The sequence below is a fragment of the Ixodes scapularis genome, unplaced genomic scaffold (genome assembly GCF_016920785.2).
Source record: "Ixodes scapularis isolate PalLabHiFi unplaced genomic scaffold, ASM1692078v2 PGA_scaffold6__148_contigs__length_123643588, whole genome shotgun sequence".
Classification (NCBI taxonomy): Eukaryota; Metazoa; Arthropoda; class Arachnida; order Ixodida; family Ixodidae; genus Ixodes; species Ixodes scapularis.
The window spans coordinates 4,365,978-4,383,422 of record NW_024609881.1 but is presented as its reverse complement, the minus strand read 5'-3'; the positions used below and the strand labels follow the sequence as shown (position 1 = coordinate 4,383,422).

Here is a 17,445-nt window from a genome sequence, read left to right as displayed (position 1 = left end):
ATTTCACTTCCTTCCTCCCCCACGTATTGCCCCAACGAGCCCTAAAAAAATGAATCAACTAAAGAGTGACCAGACGAACCTCGCTGGCACGTGTTAAGCCACGACGGAACTGGCAAACAAAGAAGGGGGCAGTCAAGGTATGGAGCTTGTGCAACCTGCCTTGTTCTTCTAGGCTCTTATTTAAAAAAAAAATATATGTATATATTCCCAGTCCAGTTCACTTTCTTCTGAGTCTTTTTCCCTCTTATCTTTCCGGAGCTAAACTTGGAGGTGCCTTGATCTGCTAAGGTCTCTGGCCCCGGTGGCAATCGACCGGTTCAACGATGTTTCGCCAACAGATAGTTTTGTTTACACTACGATGTTTCATCGACAGTTCGTTTTATCAAGAGGTGCCTGGATTCTTGTCGTCGATGCACCTTGCAACGTTTTGTGAGAGCTTCTTGCCTCGCACATCGCCTCGGCCAATGGCGTCCTGATGGTGGCCTAGCTTACCGAACCCTCGGCAGTTCCGACGCTTGCCGCTAGATCGCGCCCAAGATTATTGTCCAATTTCCCCGAGCAAAGCCGAGCGTGTGGCCACAAAATGAGCTTCTATAAAACGGTGTTGACGGAAAATGTGTCCGTGGAAAGTTGCCCACAAAACAAGCCACCCTCAGTGTTTACGACAGAATCTCGCAGCAGCTATACGACACTCCATGCCCGATGCCGAGAGAAATCATTAGGTTTGTTCGATGTACCTGCACCTCCTGCACCAGCTGCACGCGGTGCACAACGCCACATTCAATTTACCAGTATAGCCAGGAGGCACACTGCCCTGCACTTTTCTGCAGTGGGCAATACTTTTCCGCACCGGTGTGGTCTGGTGCAGGTAAGTCGAACAAACCCACTGCACGTGACGTGCCATACACTCTGTGGGAAGACGGGGGAGAGCGACCCTCACCTGCACTGGTGGGTGCCGAGTACACCAGGCTGCGCCCCGAGTGCAGCACTGTCAGGAGGCACTCCCGCTGCCAGGGGAACATGCGACACAGTCCCCGCCGCTCGTACGCCGCCACCATGTCCGCCGGGAGGCCCCAGCCAGACAGGAGCAGCCCGTCCCCTGCAAGACGGCCCCCACAGATGAGACCTAACTCCTGGAGACACTCCATAAGCTACGCTTAGAGTGGCAACACTTCATTCCCAGAATCTTGTGGGTGCCTCCATTTTGCTGCCTGGTGCAACAAAATGGTGGCCATCACCATTTTTTAAGGGCACCGTCGCAAATGACAAACATTGTCTACCCCGGTCTTTGCGCATATTTCGCCTTCATCAACGATTCTTTTCTGAACATCGGTAGTATGGGGCAGAGAAAGCAATAAAAATCGCTACAACGGCAAGATAACGTCCATCTGTTGGATTTTCCGAGCGATCTGGCTAGCTGACTCCTAACATTAGCGGCGCGTCTCTAGTGCTTCAATTTGTCCCTAGAGAAAACTTTCGCATAGACTGACGAAAAGATTCCAGAGCAGGTAGCCTAAGGACCATGGCACGATTCCAAAGTGAGACTATCCTAGCTTCAAATATGGTGTCAAGAAAGCTCAGGCAACGTCATTTTGGTACCTTCCAGACTGAATTAACATTTCTGGAGGACAGAAAAGTGTTTCCAGCAATCTCAGATCAAGCTTCAGATAGCTGGTAAAAATAATTTTAGGCACCACGATGGCTGAAGTGTGGTTACGCTGAACTTGGAAGTGAGGTTACACCTCCCAGCTCAGCGTAACCACACTTCAGCCATCGTGGTGCCTAAAATTACTTTTACCAGCTCAGGTTCGGAAGTCAGGTTACACCTCACTTCCGAACTTGCTAAACATATGGGAGAGTGCCAACCTGTCTTCTCCTTTATGTTCCCCTATTTCGTGTAAGGAAAAGAAAGTATTGCTCTAGTAAGTCAAACAAACGTGCGAGATTTTGTTTGCATTCTCGATGGCACATTATCATTCTTATGTCCTTTTACACATTTTCCAAAAAACAAAACAAAAAATGAGCAGAGTTAGAATCGGGCGGCCACTTTGCATCCTCGTTGTCTTAGATAAGACGAGCCCCAAAGACATGCTCGTCGTCTAACATAGGTGGATGTGCTCAACAACGAGCACAATTTTTAAATCGATATGAGTTTTGAATAATTGAGCAGCTCTACTAAATACTTGACCCCTCTGCAAGACTGGATGCTGAAACACAGTCTTGCAGACTGGGTATCGCCACTCGAGGTACACGGGTCCCAGTGCAAGGCGGTCCATGCTGGCAATTTATTTATTTCGTGCCTTTTTGCACCGGTTCGCCCAGGTGTGCGCCAACTTGCACCAGTTCACACCGGTTCGCGCCAGTATCCCCAAGCAAACGCACCTTCGGGCTGTCCAGCGCTGTTGCACGGGGCCACATGTCTGCTGGGCACTGCCACCCCATTCCTAGAACAAAAGAAAAGAACCCACAAATCCTATGTGCAATTTTATTTATTAATGCATTAGCGTTAGTACCGACATGATAAAGAAAAGCTGATGGCATCTGTCTGTGGACAAAACAGTGGAAAGCGAAATGTGCTGTGTAGAGAGGAGGAGAGTAGTGAAGGACAAGGGCAAGAGGGAGGCGATGTCATGGGATGGAAGCAAGGGTGGGTACAGACCTTTCCAGAGGATGGGTAGGTCAAGTTGCCTCAGGGCATTTGCATTTCGTTTGTACCCGATAGTACAGATGGTTTACGCCTGCAAGGGTGAGCATTTTGTAGGCACAAATGTATGCGTGTTGACGGGAAGAAGTGACTGCATGATGGCAGTGGCGCCGTCGATGAAATATAATACAGCACCCCCAATGCTCCGGAAAAGCATTCGGTGCACATACACCAAACCATACAAACACACAAGTTTTCAGAATTTGGGTCTCCCCCACTGAGGTCCCTCCCCAACCCACCAAACAAACTTCAAAACTTCTATGCAAATAATGAACCAAATAGCTCTATTCACCATTTTGTTCCAGAAACATTGGGGCTAAAATGAAAAGCAACAATCGGCTGCCCACCTCGGCCTGCCTTGTAGGCTCGAATGCAAGGCTCGTGCCCCGCCCGGGCCCTTTGTGATTGTAACAGTGAAGCCCGAGCCCGGCACCTGCCCATGGCCTGGCTTGTACCCGTGCAGACATCTACAACACATATCTTGCCGCGTAACTTTGGAAGTCCCAAATGTCCTCTCGGCAAGGTGGGGTCGATTGTGTTAGTGAGGAAGGCAGGCTTCGCCAAATTGAGGCTGGTAGTGGTAAGCACGACTCGTGGAGCAAGTACAGGTTGGAGAACACCAGTTCGTAGGTTGAGAAGAGGACGAGCAGGAATGTCGAAGGAGGGCTGCATAAGGTGGCGGAACAGCCGGACTTAGGCCAGCTGTCTCCTATGATGCAGACCGTGCCATCCCGTAGCCTAGTAGAGAGCAGCTTGGGTGGCGCTCCCGTAGGACACCTTTGCGGCAGGATTGGTACGGCAGACGAATATGTAGACGGCCCGACGTTGAACAGCTTTCAGGCTCACTTGCAGTGAGGACAGGTGAGGTACCAAACCGTAAAGCAGTATTCGAGAATCGAAAGGACCAGACAGTGTATAAGTGGCGAAAAGCTGAGACTCGTTATCCAGGTGACGCAGACAACGAATCCAAGGAGCTGACAAGCTCTCCGACAGTGGTTAGCGTATGTACTCATCAAAATCAAGCTGACTGTCTACACACATACACCAGAATGTGCATATTAGGGACCCGTTAAAGAGGGACACCACCAAGGAAGAGACTGTGGGACGGATGAGACGCGAGTCAATACAAGGAAAAAGTCACGAAGCAGCATTTTGATTGATTGAAGGGCAGGAGGTTCTCCAAAGACCACCGGTCACAGTGGTCAAGGTCTGATTGAAGGAAGGTGTGTGAGGCGCAGGTGTTTTTATGGGTGTAGGAACTGATCATCACCGTAGAGGAAGGGTGTGGAGGAGAGGTAGGTGGTGAGGTCATTTTTGACTCATATGGAAAGGGTTTGTCCCAGGACACCGCCCTGGGGTGCTACACACCAGACGCCGCGGGGCAGGAATCCAATAACGGACCTGCAAGGTGGACGGACTGAAGGCGTGCAGTGACGAAGCTGGATCTTGGTGGCGTTGCAAGCACTAGAAGCTCGTGTTTCGGGGGAGAAAGACGCTCACTTTCTTGCGTTATCTGCGCTTGCATTTCAGCGTTATTATAAGAAGCTATGTTTTACGTACCGCTTGTTGAGAGCCGCCCTCGCCCTGGTCGTCGGTCCGGAGCGACGTTCCGCGCGTGAAGGAGAGGGTTCATCGTGCTTGCCAGCAGCGTGCCGCGCTTTCATCGAGTCCTTCGTCGTCGAACGCGGGTTCGGGAAGCGAGGACAGCACTAACTCGCGGAATCACCGTTCCACCAGTTACCTTAGCCGCCTTAGCACTTTTCAAATTCCCACTGTTCCCATCCCACCGCGCGAGACGAGGCGGCACGGCCAGCACGGGCGCGCGGGAAACACAAGCACTGGCTTTGAATTGGATTCGACTGGATTTGAGGTCTTTTTGGATCCTCACGCTTTTACGAGTAGGAACAGGCCGAACAGGCAAAGGCAGCGAAGGAGCGTTGACCGCTTCGAAGCTCAGTTTAGAAAAACGCCGTTTATCGAATAGGTTAAGCTATTTAAAAAAAGGCTTTCCTACTTCGCGCGTGTCAACCCACCCGCCCTCCCCGAGTGTAGCTCCACAGACTCTACAAAACGTGTTTTGTAAATTCAAGAATAAATCTAGAACAAAGTACACTAGTCGAAAATGCACCATAAATAAATACAGCCACGTTTGCAGCCATGGATGACAGGCGTAAAAGAAGTGTCATTACTAATTAGGCTACCGACTCTACCGACCCCGACCGAACGTGGACCCCGTGGACCGAACCTACCGGCTGTCGGAGCACGCAAGGCACGCGAGCCGCGATACCCGCGAGCACGCTCGTCGCTTGTCACGTGGTCAACTGTCATGGCAGCTCCTGGCATGGGGAGCGTGCGATTATGCCGACACTTTTTCGGATGCCGGTAGCCCCCATGTGGGCGTGGGACCAGAGAACGAGCCTACGGTCCGTCGCGGGCGAGCTGCCGGCGCGTCCATCCGTGGCCGAAACGAGTGAGTACCGCTGCGATCTCTCGCACTCCCGAGAGACGGGCTCACGGCCGCTGACATTGACCCCGTGTGTCTTGAGGGGTACGTCAGCATTCGCCCAACCAGGGTCTCCTTTTTTTTCGTTTGTATTTTGTAGGTTTTCTCGAGTTGGCCTCCTTTTCGCTCGGCTTGTCGTCGTCGTCGTCTTGAGCGCCGATCGAAGAACACGTTCGTACGCTTGATTAGGGAGACATTAGAGACGCTCGTAAGTAACATTTGGCGCTTTCGTTTTCGAGCTCGATGACTGAGGTGTCAGCAAAGCACCGGATGTCTTGACGTCTCATTCCTGAGGCCCCCTTAAGCCGTTTTTCTCTCTTTTTTTTTTAACGCCGTTAGATTGCGCCAGAGTTCCAAAGAGTCCAAGCGATCTTGTGCTCGAAGATGAACCGGGTGGAGTCGACCTACTGGCGGTGAAGGAATTCCTCTCAAAATGGTGAGTACAAAAAATTCCCAATTTTTTCTTTTTTTGACTCGCCGGCAACCCTATGAACAGCAGGTTTGTCAGTCTCGGACTGCCGCTATCCTCGGGGAAATCTATAAAGATTGACCACGCCTCCTGTCTTAAGCTGTGGTTCACGTCACTCTACCCTTACTATTGCCTAGGAATCTGGGGACCAGTGCCTGGAGGCCTTATGCGCGCTGCTGACCGAGTTTTTCGGCGACCAGACAACCAACGAACGAAAGAGGGAGATCGGTAAGGACGCCTGAAAATCTCGGTGTATTTGCGCAGTTGGCTGAAGTATAGTACAGTTCTGGTACATGGAGCACGTCTCCGACTGGTGTGTCTAGCGTCCTATCCCGCCCGTGCATCAGACGTTGTCCCGAAGTGGCAACAAATACCGTCACAGAAGCCAAAGTGTTACGCTGCCGGAAGTCGTGGTCCCAGCAGTTGGTGCTAGGAGTCGTGCCGAAAAGTGCAGACCGGTCCACTTTTAAAGGGAACACTGGAGCGCGTGGCCGGCGCTCCGCACTGTGCCGGCTGGTGGTGCCCGTGGAAGCTTGGCGCAGACGCAGTGAGCATCAGAGGCTGTGCCTGCCACGCGTCATCTGCTTCTGCACGTTAACGCGCAGGCGCAGTGAGCGAAAGAGCGGCGCAGTAGCAGATGACACACTGCATGCATCGCTTCTGCTGCTCACTGCGTCTGTGCCAAGCTTCCACGGGCGCAGCGCAGAGCGCAGGCCACGCGTTTCGGTCTCGACTTTAAAAATGGACCGCTCTGACCGAGTGGATGAGAGTGTAGCTGTTGTTGCATCGTCCAAACTCCTCACTGCTGAAACTTCCGTGGATTGCCGAGCAAGAGGGCGACCTGCAGCAGAAGGGGTGTCTGCCGCACCTATCACCGCTGGTGTGACACCGCCAGTATCGCGGCAGGCAACAGCATGACACTTTTATGATGGCATCGGGCGGAAATGGAGGGACCACTTTTGAGGAGGCGGTAAACACACCAGTCAGTTCCAGACACCATAGCACAGGAGGGGGACATAACTCTTCCGTTCTGTTGTTTGTGCAGAAGGATTGCTGACAAACTTTGGCAGACAGGAAGGATGTTGGCGGCAGTGTCTGCACTTCCTCGTCCACTCGACGAACCAGTACGTCATGATGTTCAGTTTAAATGTCCTGGAGGTAAGCTGTAATTAGTTTCTTCCTTACTTCCCGCGCGGCTGCAGTGTGTAGCACGTCAACGAACCGAGTCCCTATGCCTGTTGCGTAGACATAACTTTGGCCCTTGGAAAAACTAAGGGACATCCTTCTATTTTATTTGGTGTTGCCAGAGCAGTTGATTCACTGCTCTGGCAAGAGGCAATCAATCAATCCAGGACCTAAAATGATTGTCACTGGTTGGTTGATCAGTTGCTCTGGCAGGAAACAATAATTTAATTGATTGTTTCCTGCGTGGAAACTATCTAGACACTCAGGCTATCATTAGGGAGTTTCAGAATAACGTACGCAATTTTAGCGCATGCTAGCACTATTTTTAGCGCTTGCGTTAGTGCATGTGACGCAAGAGAGTTTTAGAATAGCGTTCCTCTGCTACGACACAAAAGCCCAAGCATCTCACACTTGAACACCACCAAGATAGTCACAATTTTTATTTCACACACGAAGTGCTGTAACTTGAGAAAAAAAACAAGCTTTTCTGGTCCAGGGTAACATTTTAGATTGGTTTAAATGTGAGAATGCGATGTGAGCAGTCGACCGGTCGTGTCCGCCTGCATACTTCGCACACCGTACCTTCGCCGAAAAATGTTAGCACGTCGTAAGCATCGAGTTGCTGGTGATCGTTGCTCACCTTTGTGGGTTTTCCAAACCGAGCGCAATATCGTCCCGTATTGAAAACCGCAGTCGGAAGGATGCCGCCAATGTCGCACTCACGACGCCGCCAAAGCGGCCGCAGTCATGATCCCATGGGGACCGCCATTTTTATACTGTGCTTGTCTTGGCTTTAGCCAACTTCTCCTTAAAGGAGTGCAAAGACTTTGCGTACGCACGCAAAGTGCAAACGTGATTAGCATTTGGCACGTGCGCAGCGGCAACGACTCTATTCTTTGCGTATGCAAAGCTTTAACGTGCGTTATTTTAAAACTCTCTATTGTTGATTGGCTGTCACAACAGGAGACGATCGGTAAGCGTTGGATCCGGATGCCCGCCGAGAGCAAGGCAGAGATCCGAACGACACTACAGCGCTTTCTGCTCGCCAAGCACCGGGAAGTGGCGGCGTTCCTGCGCAACAAGCTGTGCAAGCTGGTGGTGGACATCGGGCGCCTGGACTGGCCACACTTCTTCCCGGACTTCTTCTCCAACATCCTGCAGGTGAGACCCGGCCAGCAGCTCTAGGCCAAAGACTCGGCCGGCAACCTAGCCGCGTCTTCGGCTAGGTCCTTGCCCGGAATTTATGATAACGACGAGGTCGTCTGTCTCAACGCGGTCTCTTCTAAAGGACTGACGTGCGCAGCAATATGGTGCCTGGAACGCGTCTTAGACCGGTGCATTCGTCATCCTATCCCACTTGTGCGTCGAAAGCGGTCCCTAGGCGGTGACAAATTGTGTCGCGATCCCGGTGGTTGGTCGTACAAATACTGGCGAAAAAAGTGAGCAGACGGGAGGATCGCAGTTGTTGCAGCGTCTTGTCTCGTGCCTGCCGCTCGGGTTTTCTGTCGACTGTCTGGCTGCAGAGCACCCAACGGCATCTGCCTCTGCTGCCATGCCATCTCCGGGATCGTGGCTGGCAACGGCACAACACTCTCTTCGACGTGCTCGGGCAGAAATTGAGGCACTATTAATGAGGACACGGTAAACACATTGGTCGGAGACGTGCTCCGGGCAGCGCCGCCGCTCTGGTAGCTGCGGGTCAAGGCGCAGGCCTACGAACAGCCCGGAGGGCAGGGTTAGATTCCCAGCCGAAGTACCTGCAATCTGAAGGAGGCTCGTTGCGGAGAAGGTGCCGTCGTAACCGAGCTTTCGGTTGCGCGACAGAAGATCCCCGCGGGGTCGAAAATAACTCTCGGTCCTGCGCCAGGGCGTGTCTGATGCCTTTCATCGGTTTGGCTCGTAAAACGCCCAAGTTTGACTTTCGTGCTTCGGGTAGCGTAGTGACAAGGGATTTACCGGCAGGGTGTCTAGCGACCGGGAAAACCGTGAATTGTCAGTGAAATTTTATTTACCAGAAAAATCAGGGAATTGTCAGGGATATTGTTAAAAAGTGAGCCCTGTCAGGGAAGATGAGCCGGAAACGCCATAGAGTTACCTGAGCAAAGGCTCCTTGACTTGGGGGCAGAAAAAGAGGCAATAAATTCTGCTTAGAGCGGAGTGCAGGCTCTGCTCTCCCGATGTAGAGTATGCTACTCGGTGCAAAGGGAAGAGCCGACAAATCCAGTTCAAGCCTTGGATTGGATTGAATTAGAATGAAGGCACGACACAAGGCTAGATTCAGTTAGAGCTACTAGACTTAGTAACGAATGGAAAAGTCGCGGACCGTATTTTAATCCAAACCTTAGGCCGAAAGTGTGCAACTGGCGGCCCTGTGGACATTTGGTTATTGACATGTGTGGTTGAACGTCGTGTTTTCATCGTATTTCCGGAAGTGGCCTCTTCGCTGACGATGTCGGTGGCAAGAAGGTGCTCGTTTTTTCGTGGTGGACGAACCCGAATATTTCAGAATGTGCAAGTTGGATTAAGCCCGTGCGATATGATCCTTTCAGTGCTCAATGCTCAATGCCTTGTGTTGTAAAGGTCTTGTATACTTAACCACCTCTACAGTGATCAGGGAACTTCACCTGAAATTGTCAGGGAAAATCTGGAAAAGTCAGGGAGTTACAAAACAATAATTTGCTAAACACCCTGACCGGGTCCGCACGTGCCGGAGTTGCGCCGAGCATGCAGAGACGCCCTCTCCCTTCCCCCAGCTGTGCCAGACGAGCGAGACGTGCCTCCTGGGCCTGGTCCTGCTCAAGACTGCCTCGGAAGAACTGGCCTGTCCGAGGGACGACCTGTCGGTGTCCCGCAAGGCGGAGCTGCGCCGTCTGCTTTTAGAACAGGTGCCTGCGGCACTGGCCGTCCTCGCAGGTGCGTCTGCATATTTGTTTTGTTTCTTTTCAAAATGTACACATGTGGGAGAATGTTGAACGGATAAATTGAGAAAAAAACAAAATTCCGAACGTTTCTTGAGGGGAACGGAACCCGTGACCCCAAGATTGCTAGCCCGACGCTCGACCGCTGCTCGACCAATGTTTACAAAATGTGACGACGTTCCTTTCGCCAGCCAACACCGCAAAATGTGCCAGTAGCACGAACGAGTAGCTGCGACTTTTGTTTCCGCTGCACGAGAGCTCGTGCGGCCGAGGCGCAATTGAACGCGAGGAGTTTGGCTCTGTGTCTGTAATTCCGCGAGGATTTGAAAACATTTGAAAGGAGTCTGTGATAGAAACCGTATGCTGGAAGTGCTCGAGAAGAAAATGCGCCGAAGAGCAAGTCGCTGAACAGAAGCGGTGGCCCACGCAGGCTCCGCATGTTTGTCGTGCCAATAAGATGCTAGAAAAGGGGGAACAGTGTTTGGCTAGGGGCGGAGAAGCAGGGTGGTCTCGTTCTGCTACGACCAAAGGTCAAGTGAGGGAATGACAGTCGTTTTACACTCACAGTCGAGGTAGGGCAAAAGGTATCGGGCGCATGCTGGACGACGGGCTTTCAAAAGAGACACTGTGCCACTCTGTTTCTGCTTGTGACTACAGTCAATCCGAATTCATGATTATTCGATACAGGTCTATCACCTTGATTTTGTATACGGTATAGACCACTTACATTGTAACCGCTTATAGTGCAGGGCCGGGTATAACGCAACTTTTTTAAACCACCGGTTCGCCTCCCATAGAACTCCATGTAATTACTTACCGCTTAAAACGCAGGCGCGCTTAGGGAAATACCGCTTATAGTGCGGTTTCTGAAACAGCCCGCTGAGCCGACCGACGCAGCGAGCACGCTTCCCTGTGCGACACTAGATAACCAAGATAACGGCGGTATACTCCGTTTCACTTTATGTCGTACCGAAGCGAAGGCTAGAAGCGCGAGCTCGTAGCGTTGGCAGCTGCCCTTGATGCACAAGAGCATGTGCCGCCGAGATGTTCCCTAGAGCCGAGAGCTCGCGCTTGTAGCCTTTCCTGCGGTACATCACAAGGTGAAACAGAGTATAGCCGCAAGCGGCACTCTCTGGGCAAGGAGGTTGCTTGAAGAAGCGGAAGAGAGGAGGCTTCAGTTGCCATAGCAACGGAGGGGTGCACGCACGTGTCGTTCATGTGCGTGTGTCCACGACGTGCGTCCCTCCGCTGCGTAGTAAACAACCGCTGCGGCAGACCAATCGCAAGTCGAGGAGAAGTGTTCGCGCGCGTTGCATGCCGGTCGCGGGGCAGCTTCTTGCTTCTATCCGGAAACATGACATCGTTTGTGATCGTCGACGTAGACGGCGTGGTGGAAGCTCATTGTTCCGCGTAAAAGCGCTATCCTTGACTGTGAATTTTCGTTGTGTGTCGCTATGAGAACCCAGCACGTACTTACTAGAAGGGAAGATCCACATACTCTTGCGGCGATGTCGTTGCGCCACTCTCAAGATGGCAGAAACGCCCGTGTCGTCGTGTTTGTTTACTTCGACCACAGTGGTGCTTTCTAAGCATTTGTGTTTTCGAACATCGCCCAGATTTCTTATTTGGAGCATTTCATGCCTGTGCTCAAGTTGAAGGTATTACTGGCGCGTACCGTATAAAGCCTAAAGGATGCGAATTTCATGCGTTTTCATTGCCGGAGAAAAGTCATTAGGGTTAGCAATCCTGAACGCTCGCAACATCCGTCCGCAACCCGCGGCGCTGCTAGAAGGCTGCGCCAGGCAAAAGTCGCTCATTTCTTTCAAAATGTGTGACACACTTGAGAGAGAAGTGTACTAGTCTGGTGAAATAAAGACTTTCCTCAAACTAAGCTTTATTTTTCATCTAACATAAAATAAATTCATTTACAAAGGTAAGTTGTCTCATGGCATGTATTTTGGCCTGAAAAATTGATGTTTTGGTTATAGCGCGGTACCGCTTATAGTGCGGATTTTTGCGACTCCCGCGACATACGTTATATGCGGTCTACACTGTATCTTGATTCTGCTGGATCAGTCTGGCCCGACTGATATGAACGGTGCTTTCTAATCCCAGGCATCCTGGATTCGGTGCTGGAGAAGCATCGCCACCTGGTGACGGCGACGCCGCCGCCTTCCCCCACCCACGGCCAGAGCCAGGCGTCTCTCAACTCGTCGCCTCTCCAGCAAGGTACTACCACCTTGGGATAACGGGGACATCTTTAAACGGCCCGTCTAAAAAACTCTTATTTACAGCAATTGCTGTTAGAGGGACTTACCAGCTGCATTTGCAGCATTGTGCCAGGGAGAACACTACGTCCCACGTGTGCTCACACGTGCACCGCTCCTTGGTGCCAGGCGGAGCGCACAGACTTGACTTTTGCGCGAGGGGCCGCAGCAGTGTGGAAGCTTTGCTAACCCTGATATTGTCATGTAGAAAAGCATGGGGACAAACTAGAAAGCTGACAAGACACATTCCTGAGACAGTGTGTGTATTTGTGGGCTTTTCATTTTGCACCTACTTTTTATTCAGTTGACCGAAGTACCTATGGGGTCGCAGTTTTGATTTAAGGAGACCGCAAGAACGAGTTGCATTTGTTTGGATAAAATTTTCAAGACAAGCTCTTGGAGCTTGTCTCGAAAATTGTTTTTATTGTTTTTCTTGTGTTTTTAAAGGGGCAGTGCAACAGTACTTCGTTGAAATTTTTTATGCGCGCTTACTGGCACCAGCGGGACCCAAGTATAGGTACTTGCATGCAATGCCACTTGCTGGCCAAGAAACTCCTTTGTTGCAGTGTAATTTCAAAAATAAAAGTGAGCGTTTTCTTTCAGTGTTGTTACAAAACCTTATGACGTCGCTCAGTGTTGGCATAGTCTGCAGAGTGACAATATTTGAATGCGACTCGTAGATTGGACCCGAGCATTGCGTGAGCACTCGATTGGGGCTCGCAATAACCTACAGCTCGACAAGCATTTGTGTAGTGGCTCTCGTCCAGTCGCTGCAGCAACATCAATAGCCGAATCCTAACAACATCTGGAACTTTGCACGTGTTCTCTGGTTTGGCAACTCTAGCACGGGGCTATGATACTATTGGTGGCATTTAATCGACTCCAGATCCTGTGGCGAATTGTTCTGGCTTAAACTTCAGAAAATAAACGCTGCTGTTTTTTTTTTAAATTGTTTGTTTTGCATTTGTTATTGTGCGGGAAAAAAGATGAATATGTGTTCCATCAGTTATAAATGTCGAGCTGTATTGGTGCAAGGTACAGAAATCATTGACCCTCCCCTTGAAGCTTGACTGCAACCAAATGCTCACGACTGGCGGCACGATTCCTCCTGGCAGGCAATGCGCTGAGCAGCATGTTTGAGTCGCTGAGCAAGACGCCGCTGCAGCAGTGCCTGCCCCCCGTGGACGGGGAGTCGCAGGCGCTGTGTGTGCAGGCCCTGGGTTGCCTGGAGCACCTGTTCAGCTGGGTGCCGCCCTCCCGGCACGTGTCCCCCGCCCTGCTCACCGCCCTCTTCCACTTCTCCGCCTTTGGCTGCCACCCCGACACCGTGAGCGAGCTCGCCCGTCTCTGCGCTCTGTCGGAGCACACTCCCAGCACTCGGGGAGTAATTGGGGGCGAGGAGAGATTGGTCTGTCAGAGAGTACACCCGATAAAGAAGAAAATTTGGCAGTGACCTTTATCTCCAAGGCCCTATAATGTATAAAATGCAGTACTTAGGAAGCGATCACTTAAATTTGTTTAGAAGACATTAAACAGTTATCTTAGGAAGGGGAGAAGGACCTACCATATTTACTCGCATAATGAATGCACCCCCCCACAATGGGCATCAATATTTGGACTTTTTTCTTTTTCTCACGTAATGAATGCACTTTTAATTTTCTGCCCCGCGAGTCTTGAAGCCAATTTTGTTTTGCCACCAAGCGGTCAGGCCAAGTCAAGCCAAGCTAAGCCAAGCTGCTCTCGTAATGGCTGCTTTTGCGTGGTTGTGAATGTGATCAACCGTGAAACCGAGTGGCATGCACACTTGACTAAACTTGGGTCGAGGAATTGCCAAGCCCCAGACATTCTTCGCCTATCGGATGCATTGATGTCAACAAACACGCCGTTGTCTGTGGTCCGCTTTCGGACAGTGATATCGTGAAAGTGGTTAAAGGGGCCCTGCAATCATATTTAAGCGTCTACCTTTTTTTCCGGCTCCGTGCCCGCTGGCTTGCCCGAACCCCAAGAGACGTGGAGTCTCTTGGGGTTCGGGCAAGCCAGCAGTGCACGGAGAGATTAACTAAATATGAGTGAGTCATATTTTAACCAGACGACGCGGAAACCTCCTTTACCTACGAGGGCGACCCATGTTGCCGAAATCGCACGAAATGTGACGTCTTTGGTCCTGGGCTTACTACTGGTCAGAGCCGCTAAAAGCTTCTTTTTAGTCGAAATACAAAATATAAGTGTTGCGAACCGTTTCAGTTATGTATGAAAGTAGTTTTTGTTCGGTATTTTAGATCAGAAAAGAAACAAAGGCAGTTTATAAAGTACGGAAACAAGAAATGACCCGTCGACATACCCGCCACCAAGCGGCGGAAAAAACGGCGCATACTAGAAAAGGCTAGTGGGATGAGACTCCGACGAACGGCGAGCATAGAAAGGTCCCGGTTGCACACGGCGGCGCTGCGGTCATATGCCGGCTCGAGGATCCGACCGGTTGCGAGCGTTCCGAAGGCTTTCGGCGCGAGCTTGGCTGGCGATTTGGCCATTGGGCGGTATGGCAGCGCGAAGTGGCTCCCGTTTTGAACTGATCTTTACCTCGTGTTTGCTGTCGTTTGTGGCCAATGAAGTGTTATGCCGAATTAGTGTTTAATCGCGCAGCAAATGCAATGCGAGCCGCCCTGGCCGCCCGCCTCATACAGCTTATCCAACACGTGCTTTAGTGGCGCCCTCTCGAGCTGTCGACACGGAGTGCGGCAGCCGTGAGCGCTCGATGAGCTCACTACTCCTCCTCTAGTTCACGGCCACTCAAGCCAGGACCTATGACGTCATGAAGGAGGTTATTTTTTGCTTGTTTTTGTAATTCTAATTTGCCTATAACTTTTAAAATAAAGCGAAATTTGAGAAAAGAAAAGTTTCTTTAAGTTAGTACGTTCAGTGCACCCAGGTTCGGTGCAAATTAAAAACCAGTCAAAAAGTTTTGCACCCAGGTTCGGTGCAAATTAAAAACCAGTCAAAAAGTTTTTGCAAGGCCCCTTTAAGCCTGAGAACGGTCGCATCGCTCTCTGTGCTAAGTGAGCTTTGTAGGGCGCTTTTTCTTTGGCAAAAGGTACACCAAAGGCGCCCTAAAAAAGGTTCACAATTTATAGATTATGGTTACTGTGGTGCACCCACGACCAGCCATGGGTGCGCCTCTGTCAATGGAGACGTGCCACAGTACCCTGCCATGTCATATTGGTACCAAAAATGACATTCGCGCAAAGTGTGTAAATGCAAACCATTTACCCTACGTAATGAACACACACCCCCCAATATGTGTAAATTTTTCGGGAAAAAAAGTGTGCTCGTTAGGCAAGTAGATACGGTATATTTTCATTGATTTAGTGAAGAAACTGACTTGGTGCTCAAATCACGGGACATCAATTTCCCCGCCAAATTTAGCGGGGAAACTGAATTGGGTGTAGAGGCCACGTGACATCCATTTTCCCGCAAAATTTAGCTGGGATCGTGAGTTGGCATATATTACTTTACTATCAAATCGTACAAAAAAAAAAAAAAGTTACCCAGAATGCAAAAAATTAGCGAATATTCTAATTATTTTTTTTCTATGTCGAAAATGATAAAAGGCGAGACAGGATGCTATATGTGTGCGGGAGAAAAACGAAACGCAAAAGGAAAGGCTGTCTCTTCGTTCTGAGCTTGTCAATAGAGACAGTACTCAAATTGAGACAGTACTACGCTCCCCTTGTTCATGTGCCCGATACAACGTCGTAGATTAGTTTCACTTTCTACCGTAAGAGTTATGCCCACGTTTACACTCGGGTATGTGTGTGGTGCCTTGCTTGACTCTTTAATTCCTGATGCGCACGCTCCACACATGTGTGGTTGCGGTTGCAGCTACTCAGGTAAATGGCAGGTCGTGCAGTCTTGACGACCGTCCCGGTAACTGGAGGCCCGACTAAAGTTGACGTGTGGCGGTGCCTTCTGTTTTGCAGTCCATGACGACGGACGCCGGCTCGGGGCAGGACCGGTCCGAGCTCGGGGTGGTGGCCATGAGCTGCATCAACGAGATCCTCTCCAAGAACTGCGTGCCCTCGGACCTGGAGGACTTTCTGCTCCTGGTCTTCCAGAACACCTTCTACATCCTCCAGATCCTGACCAAGCACGACGTGGTCACCGTTGGCACAAACACCAGTCTCGTCACGGCCAACAACCGGCTGGGCGGCCTTAACGACAGGTGGGTGCAAGAAACCGTGCGCTCGTTTGTTCCGGCGCAAAATGTGTTAGAGGGCCGAGTTTTATGAGAAAAACGGCACATTACACGCTATCAATGCACGAGCGAAGGTCGTATGTTTGCGAATAACAATAGAAGATTAATGTGAAGCTGAAAATGAACATTTATTGGGGCAAACGTGTGCCTACACACTTAAAGTTTAAGGTACCAGCATCTTGCCTCGGAGATGCTAGGGTGACTGCCCCGAAGCAGCGCATTATTGCTGCTCTTATACATGCTGTACATTTAGGAATGTTACGAACCAGGACACAGTATGAGAGCCGAGAATGGGCTGGAACCTTCCAGAAGAACACTGATTGATTGATAAACAAAAAATCGTGAGCCATTTCTCTCTGTGAAGGTTGATGACCAGCGAAGTTGTTTAGCACACGACACAAACGCGCCCCGAGGAGCTGGAGGAAACTAGACGTGTGGACAGTACCGCCACCTGGTAGAAAGTAGACACGTGCGACGGGACCACCACCCCGGGAGAGCGGAAGGAAAGGAAACTAGGCACGCAAGCGCTTGGAACGACAACAAAGAGAGGGTGGTGCGAGCGTAGACATGGCCAACGCAGGTCGCACTGTGGCAAATCTTTGAGAAACCTTTATTATCTACCTGAGAGTCTACTGATCTTGAAAAGGGTGCCTATTGAAAAGTAGTATACTGAATAGACCTATTGCTAAATTACACAAGCATCAAGGAGAAAGCAGGGAATGGTGTTCCATGCACTGCACATGCCGGCTTCTGCAGCAGTAACTGTTTTAAAGCAAGAGCCTAAAAGAAATGTCATAAGAGTTTTTAGTCACTGCACACAAAAAATCCACGGAGCCCTAGCCATAAACAGCTTCGCTACAAAAAGAACGAGGCCGAGCAGGGTTTGAACTCTTCCTCCACACGGCAGCTGCATCCGTTGCCAACACCACCACCACACACAACAGTATGAACAATGTAGCCCCATAGGGGCATCATTTACATTCCCCGCTAAATTTAGTTGAAAAATCGCGACATCATTAGACTCGACGTTAAAGGGGCACTGACACATCAAAATCATTTTTTTTTTACTATCCGAAACGATTGAAAACAATGCCGGGACATTACCCTCAAAATTTGAAACTTGGGAATTCAGTATTTCTCAATTAAA

The 17,445-nt window shown here is 50.5% G+C and overlaps 2 protein-coding genes across 3 annotated transcripts in view; one reads left to right on the top strand and one right to left on the bottom strand.

Annotated features, from left to right (window-relative positions):
* LOC8037793 (DNA polymerase theta) overlaps positions 1-4,514 on the bottom strand; it is a 66,203-nt gene extending 61,689 nt beyond the window's left edge. Inside the window, exons 1-3 of the mRNA XM_029993264.4 lie at positions 4,265-4,514; positions 2,383-2,444; positions 941-1,099 (exon numbers count right to left, since the gene is read on the bottom strand). Of these exons, the coding sequence (XP_029849124.3) occupies positions 941-1,099; positions 2,383-2,444; positions 4,265-4,368 (325 nt within the window). The 5' untranslated portion in view covers positions 4,369-4,514. The remainder of the gene's footprint in view (positions 1-940; positions 1,100-2,382; positions 2,445-4,264) is intronic.
* A 459-nt stretch (positions 4,515-4,973) lies between these two features.
* Positions 4,974-17,445, top strand: part of LOC8037790 (exportin-6) — an 83,246-nt gene continuing 70,774 nt past the window's right edge. The window contains exons 1-10 of one of the 2 annotated variants that reach the window (XM_040499707.2): positions 4,974-5,174; positions 5,308-5,415; positions 5,547-5,643; positions 5,814-5,904; positions 6,722-6,834; positions 7,825-8,022; positions 9,615-9,774; positions 11,895-12,008; positions 13,162-13,373; positions 16,024-16,265. In XM_040499707.2, the coding sequence (XP_040355641.2) occupies positions 5,641-5,643; positions 5,814-5,904; positions 6,722-6,834; positions 7,825-8,022; positions 9,615-9,774; positions 11,895-12,008; positions 13,162-13,373; positions 16,024-16,265 (1,133 nt within the window). In that variant the 5' untranslated portion in view covers positions 4,974-5,174; positions 5,308-5,415; positions 5,547-5,640. Of the gene's footprint in view, positions 5,175-5,307; positions 5,644-5,813; positions 5,905-6,721; positions 6,835-7,824; positions 8,023-9,614; positions 9,775-11,894; positions 12,009-13,161; positions 13,374-16,023; positions 16,266-17,445 lie in introns of both variants that reach the window. The other variant, XM_042294405.1, reaches the window with a different exon arrangement.